Here is a 17,076-nt window from a genome sequence, read left to right as displayed (position 1 = left end):
TATCATCAGAGTTGATATGATGGAGATGGAGAAACTGGTAGCCTAATATAGAGTCATAGAACATAGAACATTACAGCGCAGAACAGGCCCTTCGGCTCTCGATGGTATGACAGGTCGGCGCAACAATCTGAAACCCATCTAACCTACACTATTGCATGTATGTCCATATGCTTGTCCAATGACGACTTAAATGTACTTAATGTTGGCGAATCCACTACCGTTGCAGGCAAACCCTTACTACTCTCTGAGTAAAGAAACTACCTCTGACATCTGTCCTATATCTATCACCCCTCAATTTAAAGCTATGCCCCCTCGTGCTTGCTGTCACCATACTTGGAAAAAGGTTCTCCCTGTCCACCCTATCTAACCCTCTGATTATCTTAAATGTCTGTATTAAGTCACCTCTCAACCTATTCCTCTCTAACAAAAACAGCCTCAAGTCCCTCAGCCTTTCCTCGTAAGACCTTCCCTCCATACCAGGCAACATCCTAGTAAATATCCTCTGCACCTTTTCCAAAGCTTACACATCCTTCTTATAATGTGGTGACCAGAACTGGACACAAAACTCCAAGTGCGGCCGTACCAGAGTTTTGTACAGCTGTAGTATAACCTCATGGTTCCGGAACTCGATCCCTCTATTAATAAAAGCTAAAACACTGTATGCCTTCTTAACAACCCTGTCAGCCTGGGTGGCAACTTTCAAGGATCTGTGTACCTGGACACCGAGATCTCTCTGCTCATCTACACTACCAAGAATCTTACCATTAGCCAAGTACTTTGCATTCCGGTTACTCCGATCAAAGTGAATCACTTCACACTTGTCCGCATTAAACTCCATTTGCCACCTCTCAGCCCAGCTCTGCAGCTTATCTATGTCTCTCTGTAACCTACAACATCCTTCGTCACTATCCACAACTCCACCGACCTTAGTGTTGTCTGCAAATTTACTAACCCACCCTTCTACGCCCTCATCCAGGTCGTTTATAAAAATGATGAACAGCAGTGGACCCAACACCGACCCATGTGGTACACCACTGGTAATTGGACTCCAGGATGAACATTTCCCATCAACCACCACCCTCTGTCTTCTTTCAGCAAGCTAATTACTGATCCAAACTGCTATATCTCCCATAATCCCATTCCTCCGAATCTTGCACAATAGCCAACTGTGGGGAGCCTTATCAAACGCCTTGCTGAAATCTATATACACCACATCAACTGGTTTACTCTCATCTACCTCTTTGGTCACCTTCTCAAAGAATTCAATAAGGTTTGTGAGGCACGACCTACCCTTCACAAAACCGTGCTGACTATCCCTAATCAAATTATTCTTTTCGAGATGATTATAAACCGTATCTCTTATAACCTTTTCCAACACTTTACCAACAACTAAAGTAAGGCTCACTGGTCTATAATTACCTGGATTGTCTCTATTCCCCTTCTTGAACAGGGGGACCTTGCAGGAAGCTGAGTGTGAGATTTTGCTAAAACAGACTTAAAACTGGGAGTGCCTTTTCATAAATACCCACTACAAACCCGCCAAATCTCAGTTACCTTGACAGTTTTAGCAAAATCTGTAGTTGGGTATTGTGCCCAGAGAGATTTGACAGCCTTGTTCTGAGCTAAATATTCAAGATGATGAATTATTCCTTTTCAGGTATGAGTCACAGATGTATTATTTAGAAAATTGTTATCATAATATTATTATGATCTGGGTATAGTGGCATAGATTTTTATTTTGAATTGAAGCACTGTGTTGGCATCATATCCACCAAAGCAAGATGTTGCGCGCGTTGCTTAATGAACAACTGGATGGTCTTCCAGTCTCACAGATTCTGGTGTTGCATTACAAGGCTAGCTGGATACCACTTCAGAAGCTACAAGCCAGGAGCTTCTGCTCAGCTTATTATGGTTTGCCCTTGAGGCCCAGAAATACCTCCCCAAAGGTCAAAACTCACTCCCAAGTTTATTGATGCTGCCCTGAAAAGCTGCTGTATGGATTGACCTAAGGAAGGTCTATTCTCATCTTCGGTGACCCGTAATAGAAGGCATGTTGTTGGACCTTTCTTGCCTGGGCTGAGATCGCAAACTGACATTGGTTCACACCAAAAGGAATGGAAAGCAGTGTCACAAGAAAATGTCATGCCTTAAGGATAGGGAGCACCGTCTCTCTGCTAGTTCACACACCCGCAAGGGCATTACTAAGTCTAGCTCTGTCATTGCACAGGCATCTCTCAAAGTCTCAGTCTGCAAACTTCGGCATCACATGAATGTTGTGCACTTGAGTTCACAGCCACTTCATTCTCTGAAACTATTAAACAATTTTTTCCTTGCATTTCTCACTCACTGAGGGTGGTTCACCACCACATATGGTCACACATGCTCACAAAGTGCTTCTGTAGCATCACGTTCATCACTTCTGTTAATCTTATTTCAGGAAAAGTTGGCACACAACCACCTTGAGAAGGGTAAGACCTACAGGGGGATGTCGACTGCTGCTTTTCTCTTTTGAGCAAATGTCATTGAGCTGGCTGCAGAAGATGGGAATTGTTCCTGTAGTGACAAGGAGACACAAGTAGGCCAGTAAACAGCAACCCAGTAAGCAAGCATAGTCGTCAGCAGAAGCTCTCTTGAAATTTTGTGAACTATTTATTTCACTTCGAAAGGTACAAGCAGCACCTGGGGAGTTACATAGTCCAAGAGCTGCAATCTGAGCCTCTCACACCAGCAACATCAGAGGAAGAGGCCTATGACCCCTCTGAATATGTAAGACATTCCCCTAAATTTCAACCAGCACCTTAGTATATAAATTAGATTTGGGGGCGCGAACTGAACACGTCATTGGTTTGTATGCAGAAGGTGCTGGAACAAACTGATTGACAGAGGACTGCTGGAGACCAGGCACGAACTCAGCCCCAAGCAGGTGAAGTGCTTCCTTATTTGGCCACATGCTTAATTTGCATGGAGAAACATGATGCCGCCCCCTTAACATTGCCAACTGTTTTGCAATTTCTGCTTCCCTGATGATGCTTCAACCTCTTCCTGCTATCTCCTGCTCTCCCTCCTCCTCCTCAAACCACTCTTCCATCTAAACCTACTCTTCCTCCTGTGTCCAGAAAATTTAAAATCGTTATGGACTCTTCCAGTGATGGTAGCCCCGGTATGTATCTGCTAATAGTAGTTGTCTCAATGCATCCGCATTTGCTACTTGGCCTTCTGGATTGTGTTCCAACTTGTAATTTTACACACTTAGCTTCAGAGTGAATTCAATGGTCGGATCTAAAACTATGGGTGGCACTGCTTTGTCCTCTTTAATTGACCTGTCTGTGGTCCGTTATTATTACAAACTTACATCCATTAGGGTATTGGTGTAACTTCCTGACTCCGTATATGACCACCAAACCTTCCTTCTCTATCTAGGTGTATTTACACTTTGCATTAGTCAAAGTCCTGGATGAGTATGCTGTTGGATGTTCCTCTCCATTGTACTAATACTACCCTGATGCTGTATGGGGAAGCATTGCATTTCAATACCAGATCTCACTTGGGATCATAGTATGCCAACACCTTAGAAGGTGAGAGCTGTTTCTTCACTTCCCTGACAACTTTGACTTGCCAACGTGACCAGTTTTGAACGTTTTGGTACAGGTCGACCGCCGCATCTGCGGTTTTAGTTACCTGGGGTTTACCACAGCCCAAGCATATCAAAGGGAACCTTCCAGAACCCAGACGCTGCCAGGAAGGTAAATTTCCCATTTAAATGAATGAGTTTGTGCCTATCCATGGTTTCAGGCTTCCGTGGTAGGTCTTGAAATGTACTCTGGCGGGTACGGGAGAAATACTGTACATGCGGTTAAGCTTTTGTATCTTTTGCTTGATGGAAGACTTTGGAAGACGTCATAACCAGGGTGAGAGAGGTTTTCGATGTTGGCTGTCTTTCTAAGGCATCAAGAAGTATAGATGCAGCCAATGTGTAGAAGGATGGCTGCAGTTTCTTACAGCCTGGGCAGAGCTTTTGCTGTACCAAACAGTGATGCATCCAGATAGAATGCTTTCTATGTTGCATTGATAAAAATTGGCGACAGTCCTTATGGACATGCTGAATTTCCTTAGCCTCCTGAGGAAGAAAAGGTGTTATGCCTTCTTAACTGTCACATTAGCGTGGGTGGTCCAGAACAGATCATCACTTCCAGGAACTTGATGCTGTTATCCACCTCCATTCAGCGCCATCAATGTGAATAGGAGCATGCCCTCCTTGCTTCGGGATGTCAATGATCAGCACTTTAATTTTGCTGATGTTGACGGAGAGATTGTTATCTTTATATCATGCTATCAAGCACTCTCTCTTTCCTTTATTCTGACACATCATTGTTTGATATCTGACTCTGAACAGTCGTCAGCAAACTTGCAGGTAGAGTTCGAATGAAATTTGGCCACACAGTCATGAGTGTGCAGGGAGTATAGTAGACGGGGGGACGTACATATCCTTGTGGAGTGCTGGCGTTGAGGGTTGTCATGGAGGAGGTGTTGTTGCTTCTTTTCATTGATTGCGGTTTGTGGGTCAAGAATCCAGTTGCAGAGGGTGGAGCAGAGACCTAGTCTTGGAGTTTGGAGATTATTTTGGTTAGGATTATAATGTTGAAGGCAGAGCTGTAGTCAATAAATAGAAACCTGATGTAGGTATCCTTATTATCCAAATGTTCCAGGGATGAGTGTAGGGCTGGGGGGATGGTGTCTGCTGTAGGCCTGTTGTGCTGGTAGGCAAATTGCAAGGGATCGAGGTAGGCTGGGAGGCTTGAGTTGATATGAGTCACAACTAACGTCTTGAAGCACTTCATAATTATGGAGGTGAGAACCAGTGGGCAGTCGTCATTGAGGCACATTACATATGTTTTCTTTGGTACCAGGATGGTGGTCTTCTTGTAGCAGGTGGAGACTTCAGATCCTGGCAAGGAGAGTTTAAAGATGTCAACAAAGCTGGTTCACATAGGATCTAAATGCACAGCCGGGGAATCCATCTGGGCCAGTCGCTTTCCATGGGTTCACTCTCAAGAAGGCCAATCTGGTGTCTGCAGCAGTGACTGAGGGAACAGGTACATCCAATGCTGTCATGGCTGGTATTACTGTTTCACTGATCTTCTGTTCACACTTTTGATCGTCCTCACTTTATCTTCCAACAGATGCAACCCGGTCTTGTCGACTCTGGAGCCCAAGTAGGTCATTCGGGGTGCCTGGAACACGCGTTTTTCCCTTCTAAGGCATGTGCCCACTTGGGAAAAATATCTGTGGACTATATCCACATTCTCTCAGTGCTCCTTATTAGTGTTCCCAGTTATTAGCATGTCATCTAGATAAATAGCAACCTGAGGTAAACCTTGCAAAATGTTCTCCATGGTCCCTATAGGTTGCAGATACACCAAATTGCAGTGCTGTACATTGGTATAAACTATTAATGCATATTAATGTAGCAAACTTCTGGAAGTCCTCATCTAATCACAATTGTAAGTATATATGGCTCATATCCACCTTCAAGACTGCCTTATTGGATTGGGTATTTATCTAGCTGTGAAGAGCGGTTTACAGTTTAAAATCCCACAAAGATTAACTGACCAGTTGAGCTTCACAATCTGTACGACCAGTGCTATCCATTCCATAAACTAGACTGGTTTGATGATTCGTTTGCTTTCTACCGTTCTGATTTCTGCCTCTACTTTTGCCTTGAAGGCAATTGGCACTGCACATGCTTTGCAGAATCGTGGAATTGCTTCCTGGTCAACATGCAAGGTGGCTTTGACTCCTTTGATAGTGTCTCGACCTTCATGAAAAACACTCAAGTATTTAATTAAGACTTCAATTAGGCAGACATTTTCTAAGCAAAATATGTGGAGCCAATCTAAGTGAATCTTTCTCAACCCATCGAGCTTGGGCTGGGCTTTCCATGGGTTCATTCTCAAGAAGGCCAGTCTGACATCTGCAACAGTGACTGAAGGAACAAGTCTGAGGCTGTATGGCAGGTGACACTGTTTCACTGATCTTCTGTTCACAACTTTGATCACCCTCACTTTATCTTACAACACATGCAACCCGGTCTTTTCGACTCTGGAGCCCAAGTAGGTCATTCGGGGTAACAATCAATGATAACCATCTTGCCCCTCATATGAGACCGGAACCAAATGTGTGGGAATTGGTTCGGTTCAGTTGGCTGGATTGTTGGTTTATAGAGCAGTGTGATACCAATAGTGTGCGTTCAATTCCCATCACTGTTTTGAGGTTACCATGAAGGACTCTCCTTCTCAATGTCTTCCCTCACCTGAGGTATGGTGGCCCTCAGGGTAAATCACCACCAATCCCTTCTCTCTCTAATGAGAGAGCAGTCCTATGGTCTGGTAAGATTATGGCAACACAACAACAACAACCAAACTTTTAACCTTAAACTGTAATGGGTTCATAGTCTAGCTGAGGTCTTGCACAAACGTAAAGGTTGGAGTCCAGAATTTTGTTAAAGACTGGTTCTGCAATCACGGAAACAGAAGCAGTGGTATCAACATCCATTAGAATCAGGTGACCATTTAATCAGACATTTACTTTGATTTTAATTTGGATGATGCGATGCAATTTAACTGTTCCAAACCAGATGTCGGTGGACTTTCCAGGTTGTGCACTCTCCTGGGTACCAGCCTATGAGTTCTCTCATTCAATTTAGATCTATGATTCGGAGATGCCGGTGTTGGACTGGGGTGTACAAAGTTAAAAATCACACAACACCAGGTTATAGTCCAACAGGTTTAATTGGAAGCACACTAGCTAGTGTGCTTCCAATTAAACCTGTTGGACAATAACTTGGTGTTGTGTGATTTTTAAATTTAGATTTAGTGTGATTCTCTTGCTGTCTGGAGTCCACATACTGGCAACAATTGCAATAGCTTGCTGACCCGGATTCTGAAGAAAGTTTTAACTGTATGGCTGAGCCTTGGCTTTGTTTTGGGGTTTTGCAGTGGGCTGAATTAAAGTCCCTGTGTTCAGGATATGATTAGATTAGATTAGATTCCCTATAGTATGGAAACAGGCCCTTCGGCCCAACAAGTCCACACTGACTCTCTGAAGAGTAATCCATCCAGACCTATTCCCCTACCCTATATTTTAGCTCTGACTAACGCACCTAACATTATAGGCAATTTAGCATGGCCAGTTCACCTAACATGCACATCTTTGGATTGTGGGAAGAACCCGGAGCACCCAGACGAAACCCATGTAGACATTGGGAGAATGTGCGAACTCCACACAGACAATCGCTGGAGGTGGGACTTTAACCTGGATCCCTGTCGCTGTGAGGCAGCACTGCTAACCACTGAGCCACCGTGCTGCCCACACTGAGTGTCCTGAGTGAGGCTATGGAATTGCTTTCACTCAGGTGGTATTCCCCATGCTTGGTCAGACTGGCAGGGGTGTCCAGGCTCCTAATAATTGAAAAAGCTGTGGGTCCACAAGCTGTCAGAGGAATTGCCTTTTGGTTTTCATCTGTCCCAGTGTCATTTGCCCAGAAAGATATTGCATTCCTTCCACATACTGGCAGGTTCAAACAAGTCAAACGTTCCAAATAAAGGAATATTGCCAGAACTATTTACCCCAGATGACAGTTGTAAGCGAATTTCTTCGGGGGTATGCTTTCTCTTGTTATCACTGAAATGACTCAACAGAGGCGAGTATCCCGTCACCAAGTCACCCTCTATTGAAATGTGGAGAGATCTCGATACTGAGCCAGCTCTGAGTGAGCAGAACCTTTGATACTCCTTTTTTATTTTTTTAACAGGATGTTTGACACTTCTGTTCTTTTTTTTTACCCCACACCACCGCCTAAATGCAGTAGTGCTTATTTTTTTCTCAGCAGGTGTGTGCAGGTGTGAGACACCGTGAAAGATACAAGGTGCACAAATCTTTACTCAAATTTCCACCACCAGGAAGAAAGGAAACACCCGCGTGGGCAGTGACAAGCAGTGCCCTTCACATCAAAGGGCAATGCTGTGTGATCAAACAGTGAAAGGCAGGGCAGGGGTTAAATCAAAATAGAATTGGACGGGGAACTAATACACTCCATTCCCTGCGGCGCCCACCTCTCCCTGAACATCTCCAGGGTGTTGGTGGACACTGCGTGCTCCTTCTCCAGAGACACCCGGGCTCTAACATAATCGCGGAAAAGGGGCAGGAAGTTGGCCCTAACTACCCCCTCCATTGCCTGCTGGACCTGTTTATGGCCAGTTTGGCCAGGGATACTCCTTTTATTTCTTTTTTTTTTCTTACCAAGTCGCCCTTTATTTACACATGGAGAGTCCTTAATCCAGGTCCCTCAGAGCCAGCTCTTAGAGTGAACAGAACCTCTGACGCTCCTGGTTATCTTTTTTATTCTTTTTTTCTATTTTTTTCTTCTTTTTACCCCCACACTACCGCCTAACTGTGGTAGTGCTTATTTTTTCCCCAGCACCCAAGCATGTGTGAGACACAGTGAAAGACACAAGGTGCATGAATCTTTATTCAAATTTCCACCACCAGGAAGAAAGGAAATACCCGAGTGGCCTGTGATAAGCAGTGCCCTTCACATCAAAGGGCAATGCTGTGTCATCAAAGGGCAATGCTGTGTGATCAAACAGTGAGGGGCAGGGCAGGGATCAAATCAAGATAGAGTTGGAGAGGAAAATAATGCACTCCATTCCCTGTGGCGCCCACCTCTCCCTGAACAATTCCAGGGTGTTGGTGGACACCGCGTGCTCCTTTTCCAGAGACACCCGGGCTCTAACGTAACCACGGAAGAGGGGCAGGCAGTCGGCCCTAATGACCCCCTCCACAGCCTGCTGCCTGGACCTGTTTATGGCCAGTTTGGCCAGGAATGCATCTCTTATATTTTTTTTACAGTTTTTTTCCCTTAACCCCCACACTACTGCCTAACTGCGGTAGTGCTTATTTTTTTTCCCCCAGCACCCATGTGTGTGTGCAGGTGTGAGACACAAGGTGCACAAATCTTTATTCAAATTTCCACTACCTGGAAGAAAAGAAACACCCGAGTGGCCAGTGACAAGAAGTGCTCTTCTCATCAAAGGGCAATGCTGTGCGAGCAGACAGTGAAGGGGAGGGCAGAGATTAAATCGAATTGGAGAGGGAAATAATACACTCCACTCCCTGCGGCGCCCACCTCTCCCTGAACAACTCCAGGGTGTTGGTGGACACCGCGTGCTCCTTTCCAAGGACACCCCGGCCCTAATGTAACCGTGGAAGAGGGGCAGTCAGTCGGCCCTAATGACCCCCTCCACGGCCTGCTACCTGAACCTGTTTATGGACAGTTTGGCCAGAGATGCACCTTTAATATCTGTCAGTTGGGGCTCCCTGATTGGACCAGATTAACAGACCCAATCAGGGAACTCTTATTCTGAGGTCTATCTGGCTGACCTCATTACAATCACTACACAGTTTGCCTCTCATTTTTTTTCTCTGAGCTGACCATTTCCATGGTTACAAATATGGTTGCAGTTTCTTTCCTACAACTTTGCATATTCTATGTCTTTATCATCATTTACTAGCTGCCAATTTAATGGGACCTTTATTGATATAAGAGAAATTTGGAAGTTAAAACCAATATCTTTCTAACCACTTTTTAAAGTCCTTTGGTTGAAATCCAACAGGACCTAGATACTTTTCAGCTTGCAGCTCAAATAATTTGTCCCGTACTAATTCTGGAATGGCTCGGTGGTTGACACTGCTGCGTCACAGTGCAAAGGTTTGATCCCAACCTTAGATGACTGTCTCTGTGCAGTTTACATGTTCTCCCCATGTCTGCATGGGTTTCCTTCAGGTATTCTGGTTTCCTCCCACAGTCCAAAGATGTCCCTGTTTAGGTGGATTGGCCATGCTAAATTCTCCATAGTGTTCAGGGATGTGTAGATTAGGTGCAATAACCACAGGAAATTGCAGAGTTACAAGGATAGAATAGGGGACAACTCTGGGGTAGGATACTCATTAGATGGTTGGTGTGGACTTGTTGGGCCAAACGACCTGTTTCCACACTGGGGATTCAGTGATTATGACATTCCTGACATCTCGTCACCTTCCATTTCCTGATTTGTGGCTGCTTCTGGGGTGTTACCTGCAGTGGAAACGGATGCAAAATACTTACTTATTCTTCAGATAAATTTCAGATCACTTTGTTAACTTTCCTCTTTTCAATATTTTTACGTAGCCAATTTTCTGTTTTTATATTTCTGACTAACCTCCTCTCGTGCTCTAATTTTCCTTTTATTCATTTTTTGGTTGGTCGTTTTTAATGTCCAATCTTCTGAGCTGCCACCAGTATTTGCACTGTATGCTATTTTTAAGTTTGAATCTTGAATCTTTCCAATTAACCATGGTTGGTGGGTGAATCTTTGTTACTCTTTGGAATGTATCTGTTCTGGTTATTATGAATTATCTCCTTAAGTGTCTGCCACTATCTCTCTTTATCTATTCTTTAAGCTAATTTCCCAGTTCACTATACCAGTTCTGTTGCCCTCATATATATCTGATAAAAGTCTCAGAACCACACTTCTCTCCCTCAAACTAATTGTAAAATTCAATCATATTATGGTTGCTGCTACCCTCTTCACTTTGGTATAATTAATTAATTCTACAGAACAAGGTCTAAAATAGTCTGCTGTCTGGTTGGCTGCAGATTATGCTGTTCTAAGCAGTTAGCCTGAAAAAAAAGATAAACTGCTCATAAAGTCCCTAAATTAAAATATCTCATAATGATCACCATGCCTTATTTGTAGTAAAATAGATTCAAAAAATCTCTACAGCGTGGAAACAGGCCAATTGGCCCATCAAGTTCAAACTGACGCTCTGGAGTGCATCCCACCCAGACCCACCACCTCCTATCCTATCCAGTAACCCTGCATTTTCCATGGCTAACTCACCCATCCTGCACATCCCTGAACACTGTGGGAAATTTGGACTGTGGGAGGAAGCCAGAGCACCTGGAAGGAAACACTGACAGACACAGTGAGAATGTGCAGCCTCCACACAGACAGTCACCCGAGGGTGGAATCAAACTGGTCCCTGACTGTGTGAGGCAGCAATGCTATCCACTGAGCCACTGTGCTGGATTGGATTTAGACGTCAGGCCAATGTGAACTTGGAGGCATCCTGTACTGGCAAGGGAGCACCAGTGTCATAAGGTGTGACTGGCGATTAATCTACATGTGAGCATATGAATTAGGAGCAGGATTTAGTGTCTTGCTCTCATTCTGCTATTCAACAAAATTATTGCTGATCTAATTAATCCATATTCCTGCCTGCCCCCAAATAGATTTGCTCTCCATCAAAATTGAAGATGGCAGCAGAGAGATGGGGACACCATGGTCTACGGGTTCTCTTCAATGTTGTGGTTCTGTTCGCCGAGCTGGAAATTTTTGTTGCAAATGTTTCGTCCCCTGTCTAGGTGACATCCTCAGTGCTTGGGAGCCTCCTGTGAAGCGCTTCTGTGGTGTTTCCTCCGGCATTTATAGTGGCCTGTCCCTGCTGCTTCCGGTTGTCAGTTTCAGCTGTCCGCTGTAGTGGCCGGTATAGCTGAGGATGTCATCTAGACAGGGGATGAAACGTTTGCAACAAAAATTTCCAGCTTGGCGAACAGAACCACAACAACGAGCACCCGAGCTACAAATCTTCACCCAAACTTTGAGGTTCTCTTCAAGCCATGCATCATTCTGACTTGGAAATATATTGCTGTTCCTTTTGTGCCACTTTAAGGGTCAAAATCCTGGGACTCCATTTCTAAAAACATTCTAGTTATACCTACACTGAACAGATTCCAGTGGTTCAAGTAGGCATCTTACCACCCGCTTTTGAAGGGCTAATAGGGATACCAATAAGTATTGGCCAAATCAGTGAAGATCACATCCAATGAATAGATCAAATAGATTACTGGCCGTGCAAGACTTCTTTCCTTCTGCCCATGACATTGGTTGACCAAAACAACAATGATTGGATCCTACCCATCACACTGTGAGATCCTCTCCAGCATTGAGCAGATGGCCTGAACCTTGGTACTGAGCAGTCAGCTTTTGCATAGAATCCCTACAGTTGGAAACGGGCCATTTGGTCCAACTAGTCCACAAGTAGACTCTCCGAAGAGCATCCCTCCCAAGCTCGCCCTCCAGTACCCTATCCCTGTAATCCTACATTTCCCATTCATAGTTCTCTAACTTACACATCCCAGGACACTATGGGCAACTCAACGTAGCCAGTCCACCTAACTTGCACATTAGATTACTTACAGTGTGGAAACAGGCCCTTCGGCCCAACAAGTCCACACCGACCCGCCGAAGCGCAACCCACCCATACCCCTACATTTACCCCTTTAACCTAACACTACGGGCAATTTAGCATGGCAAATTCACCTGACCCGCACATCTTTGGACTGTGGGAGGAAACCGGAGCACCCGAAGGAAACCCACGCAGACACGGGGAGAACGTGCAAACTCCACACAGTCAGTCGCCTGAGTCGGGAATTGAACCCGGGTCTCTGGCGCTGTGAGGCAGCAGTGCTAACCACTGTGCCACCGTGCCGCCCATCTTTGGACGAAACCCAAAGATGTGCAAACTCCACACACAGTCTGGAATTGAACCTGTTCCCTAAAGTTCCTCAACCAGAACCTTCCAAACCCACAAACGAAGGACGAGGGCATCAGATACATGGGATTCCCATGCACTGCAAGTTCCCTTACAAGTCAATCACCATCGTAATGTGGAAAAATATGGGCCTTCTTTAAGTATCTTTGCTTCAAATTCCTCCATAACTGTGTTGTAACTCTATGTACAGCACATTGACAACGATAATTCAAGAAGGCAGCTCATCAACACATTCTCAATAGCCACGAGGGATGAGCAATAAATGCTTTTTAAATACCATAAGGATGAAACAGAGGCAGATGGAGTGAATCCTTAAGAACATGATTTAACAACAGAGACAGATTTCAACAGTGAAATGTTGAACAATATGTTACACAACATATAAGTCATGAATTGATTTTTGAATAGAAGCTGTAAGGGACTTTATCATCTGCAGTAATTTGACTGCTGGAGTGGTGGCTTTATAATCGGCATGATTGCAAGTGAAACTGTGGCAACAACACTTTTGCACTGAAAAGTAGTAGTTGTCAGATCGCTTTGTCAGGTACAGGGAATATATCTGGGCGGTTGGAGAGGCTTGGCCTGCTACAAAAATATTAAGCCAGAACCTTGTTTTAAAGTTTTATAAATGCATCAGAATGAACAGTTGAAGTAGTTACAAGCACAGCAGTACGTAGGTTCAAACTGAGGACCCAAAACATTAACTCTGATTTATTTCCATTGATGATGCTGAGCTTTTCCACATGTTGAGCTTTTCCAGCAATTTGTATTGTTATCATGGATTCAAACTTTTCGTTTTAGTTGCAGGCTATCTGTATCGAAATTATATATGAAATCATTGAGAGTGGTTCTTCCCTCTTCCCTTCTGATATTCACATGTTTTGATTTCTGAGTTGGCTTTTATGGAGCCAGTCCTCTCAGCTATTTGGGTGTAGACAAGGAGGTTATGGCTGGATGAAGAGTACAGGACCCTGGTAACCATGTACTTCGACTGCCTCACAGATGGAATAAGTTTGAGATTTTATGTGAAACTTAAGCATTTTTGCATACATAAGTTGTGTATTTCATATGCAATTACTTCAATGAATGCTTTCTGTATATAATAATTAATAACTCCTTCCTTCCACAGGTTTCAGGTCTATTGTTCAATACATAAAGAACTTATTAAATGACACCTAGCATTTAAATACTTCTTTTGAGTTATGCAACAATTGTTTGTATTTTTGAAAACTTAAATGATGTACTTTGTCAGTTTATTGTGGTAATTCTTTTATTGTCTACCTTATTATTCTAGATGCAGTTGTACAGTGGAGCAGCCAGGGGAACTTACTTGCTGTAGCAGGCATGGAAAAAGAGAGTCAACTTTATGAGTCGGGAAGTCTTCCAGTAGTGAAAAATGCTGCTGTTAAATTTTATAATAATCATGGAGAGCATATTTACACGCTGGAAAGTCCTACTCAGGTACAGAGGTTGGATCAGCAATTTTAACTTGAAAATTACTGTGGTCATATATGTACTTCTACCAAAACTGATATCATATTAAGTATGAATATAATTTAATGTAATTTTGTTAATTAAGTGTATCAAAAAGACAAAAGCAGGACATCTAATTCTGTGAATCAAAGACTTTGAATATTTAAGTTACGAAAAAATATTAATGATTTATGAATTTCCTAAACATTAAAAGTATAGATTTAACTTCAACATTATACAGTTGAAAACCTTGATCAGATTAAGCTGACTCTGTATATTGTCAAAATAATGACGGATTCATTGCAGAACCTCCTTAGTTAGATTTGCGTGCTCTTCTTATCATGCAGAGTTTTCCTTATGGGAAGATATGATGGAACATCCACAGTTAGCTTTCAGATGCTTCCTTGTGCCAAGATTATACATTTTTATACTGTAGATTTCAACACAAACTTGATATGGCATATAAGCCAACACCATTTTTGTGGCCCCCCAATTTTTTTTTTTTTTTTTGCTTTTCTCAGTGTGTAAGTCAGTCCTTTACAAGCTCAAATGTGCTATACTTGCAGTCAACCTCATGTTTTCAATCCACACAAGAATGCTTTACTTTTTAACTACTGGGCAAAGGATAAAGCAAGCGGTACAGTCTGTGTTACAAACATGTGAGACATAGTCACAGAGTAGACTGTACACAAGAAAGCAATTGAAGTGTGAAACTGACTTCAAATTTAAACGGAAAATATTTGCTAACTTGTCAAAAAACTCTGCAGTGGAGGGAGTTTGCTGTTAGTGAAAGAGTCGATGCAAAAATGAAAGAACAAGGAATCTACTGAGAAGAAGGTGCTTAGGATCAAATCTACTATGAGAAAAGGAAGTTTTGAGAAACATGTATTGGAATCGGTCATAGGAAATTGTCAAAATGGTTGTGTTGTCAGCCAAAATGCAATATGTGGGTAGGTACTTAAATGAGCCAAGTTGAACTCCTTGAGTCCAGCAAAGGTTTCAGAATAAAAACCAGCTGGTTTAGCTGCTTTATAGGACAAAAATGTGTTGTGGCTCAAGATCACAATTGCTCAGAGACTGCAAATTACTTTAATGCTAAAATGACTGTTTTCCACAATTCAGCTCATCACATAATAGCAAAACATTATACATTTCAAGAAGGTAGTTCAGAACCTAACTTTTCTAGTTGTTTTGAGCATGTAAAAAGTGGATATCTCTCCGTGATTGTCACCTTGTCATTGTGGAGTAGCTTGTGTGGTCCTGAGATCTCGTGAACGATGCCGTCTGGAGCTATGCTTCTGGTATGGCGGTAAGGTCCCTGATGAAAAACAGTCCAACCAAGACCTCAACGGTGGAACAGGGAGACAAAGTTAGTCCGAACTCAACGTGTGTGAAGGCGAATGAAGGCTGCAACAAATCTATCAGCTCCAATCATCGTGGTTTCCATGCCATTGGAATCAGTTGATTGATTTGTGAAGTGCTGTGTGCTTCTTGGAGTGCATAATCACGTACATATTAAACAAATACACGCACAGGCATCTTCGTTCTGTGGATCACTTCAAGTCTTTTGGCAAGCGGGGGAGAGCGACGAGAGCAGGCAATGCGATGGCTGAAAGTTCCTAGTCAAGAACCGGCAGGAAAGCAGTGAAAAGTTGATTCAGTCGCTCAACTTTTGGACAGAAGCAGGAAAGTTGTTTGGTTGCAGTATTCACGTCTGAGCAGCCCTATTTTGGATTCACTCTGCTCACCCTAAACTAGGAGATGGCTAGAAGAGGTGCCCTAAAAATAGCCTGCTTCACCCCATCCTGTCTGGAAAGCCACATCCAAAGAGATCATCGCCATGCGATCGAAAAACATTGAGAAATGAAGCTATGAAATTTGGAATCTGGAATATACGAACTCTGAAAGATAACCCAAACTCAGACCGACCAGAGAGGAGAACTGCCTTTGTTGCCCGGGAACTCCAAAAATTAAACTTCTATGCCCAACTTGATGACGTCCTTTCCTCTGTTCCCAACTACGACAAGAGACTTGGGAGACTCCAGCGCCAGAGTCGGAAAAGATCATAGGCTCTGGACTGGAATGATAAGCAATTAAGGAGTTGGCGAGGTCAATGCCAATAGAACAGACCTCCTCACCACATGTGCTGAACCCACTCTGGTGATTACAAGCACCCTATTTCGTCAGAAAAACAGACAAAAAATCTCCTGGCAGCATCCACACCCCAAACACTGGCATCTCATCGACTACATCATGGGACCAACAAGATGTACTGATAACAAGAGCTGTTACTGGTGCCGACGAGTGCTGGGCAGACCATCGACTCATCTCGTCCACCATGAGAATGAAGATTCGGCTCAAAAGGAAACACCAAAATCAGAATATTTTCAAGAAATTCAGTGTTGGCATCCTTCAAGGCATCAACCATGTATAGAAGTTCCAACAAAATCTTCAAGAACAACTGCCTCAAATCCCACCATCTGTAGAAGAACACTGCTATCATCACCTCCTGCAAAGAACCTATTGGGTTCAAGATAAAAACCCATCAGGATTGGTTTGATGATAATGACAAACTACTCCAATAACTTATCGATGAAAAGAGAAAAGCTTTCACCACCTTACAAAATAACCACCAATCAGCGGCAGTCCAGAAGAGCACCGAAACCTGAAAAACCAATAGTGGAGGAAGAAAGCTCAGGAAATCCAACAACAAGCGATGCCAACAACTAAAGCTATTTGTGGCCCATCTCAAAGCCCCTCTCAAAAGCAAAAATTGTTCAGCCATCCTGAAGAGCAGTGCTGACATCAATTCCGGTTGGAGAGAGCACTTTGAAGATCTTCTAAATCAAACCGTCCCTTTTGACGGGAATATGATCAACAACATTCTGTCCAACATCTATTGTTTGAAGATCTGAAATGGAAGTTTCAAAACCAACAGATGAAGGTCTTGTG

At 43.3% G+C, this 17,076-nt stretch overlaps 1 protein-coding gene across 2 annotated transcripts in view; it reads left to right on the top strand.

Annotated features, from left to right (window-relative positions):
* Positions 1-17,076, top strand: part of tulp4a (TUB like protein 4a) — a 392,269-nt gene that overhangs the window by 131,423 nt on the left and 243,770 nt on the right. For both annotated transcript variants that reach the window (XM_087991477.1, XM_087991476.1), the window contains one exon: positions 13,946-14,112. In XM_087991477.1, coding sequence (XP_087847603.1) covers positions 13,946-14,112 — 167 coding nt within the window. The remainder of the gene's footprint in view (positions 1-13,945; positions 14,113-17,076) is intronic.

This window comes from Chiloscyllium plagiosum, unplaced genomic scaffold (assembly GCF_037043375.1).
Source record: "Chiloscyllium plagiosum isolate Xiang-an unplaced genomic scaffold, Cpla_swu_hap1 HiC_scaffold_10, whole genome shotgun sequence".
NCBI lineage: Eukaryota > Metazoa > Chordata > Chondrichthyes > Orectolobiformes > Hemiscylliidae > Chiloscyllium > Chiloscyllium plagiosum.
Note: the sequence above shows the minus strand (reverse complement) of the source record. Positions and strands in the feature narration are given on the sequence as shown.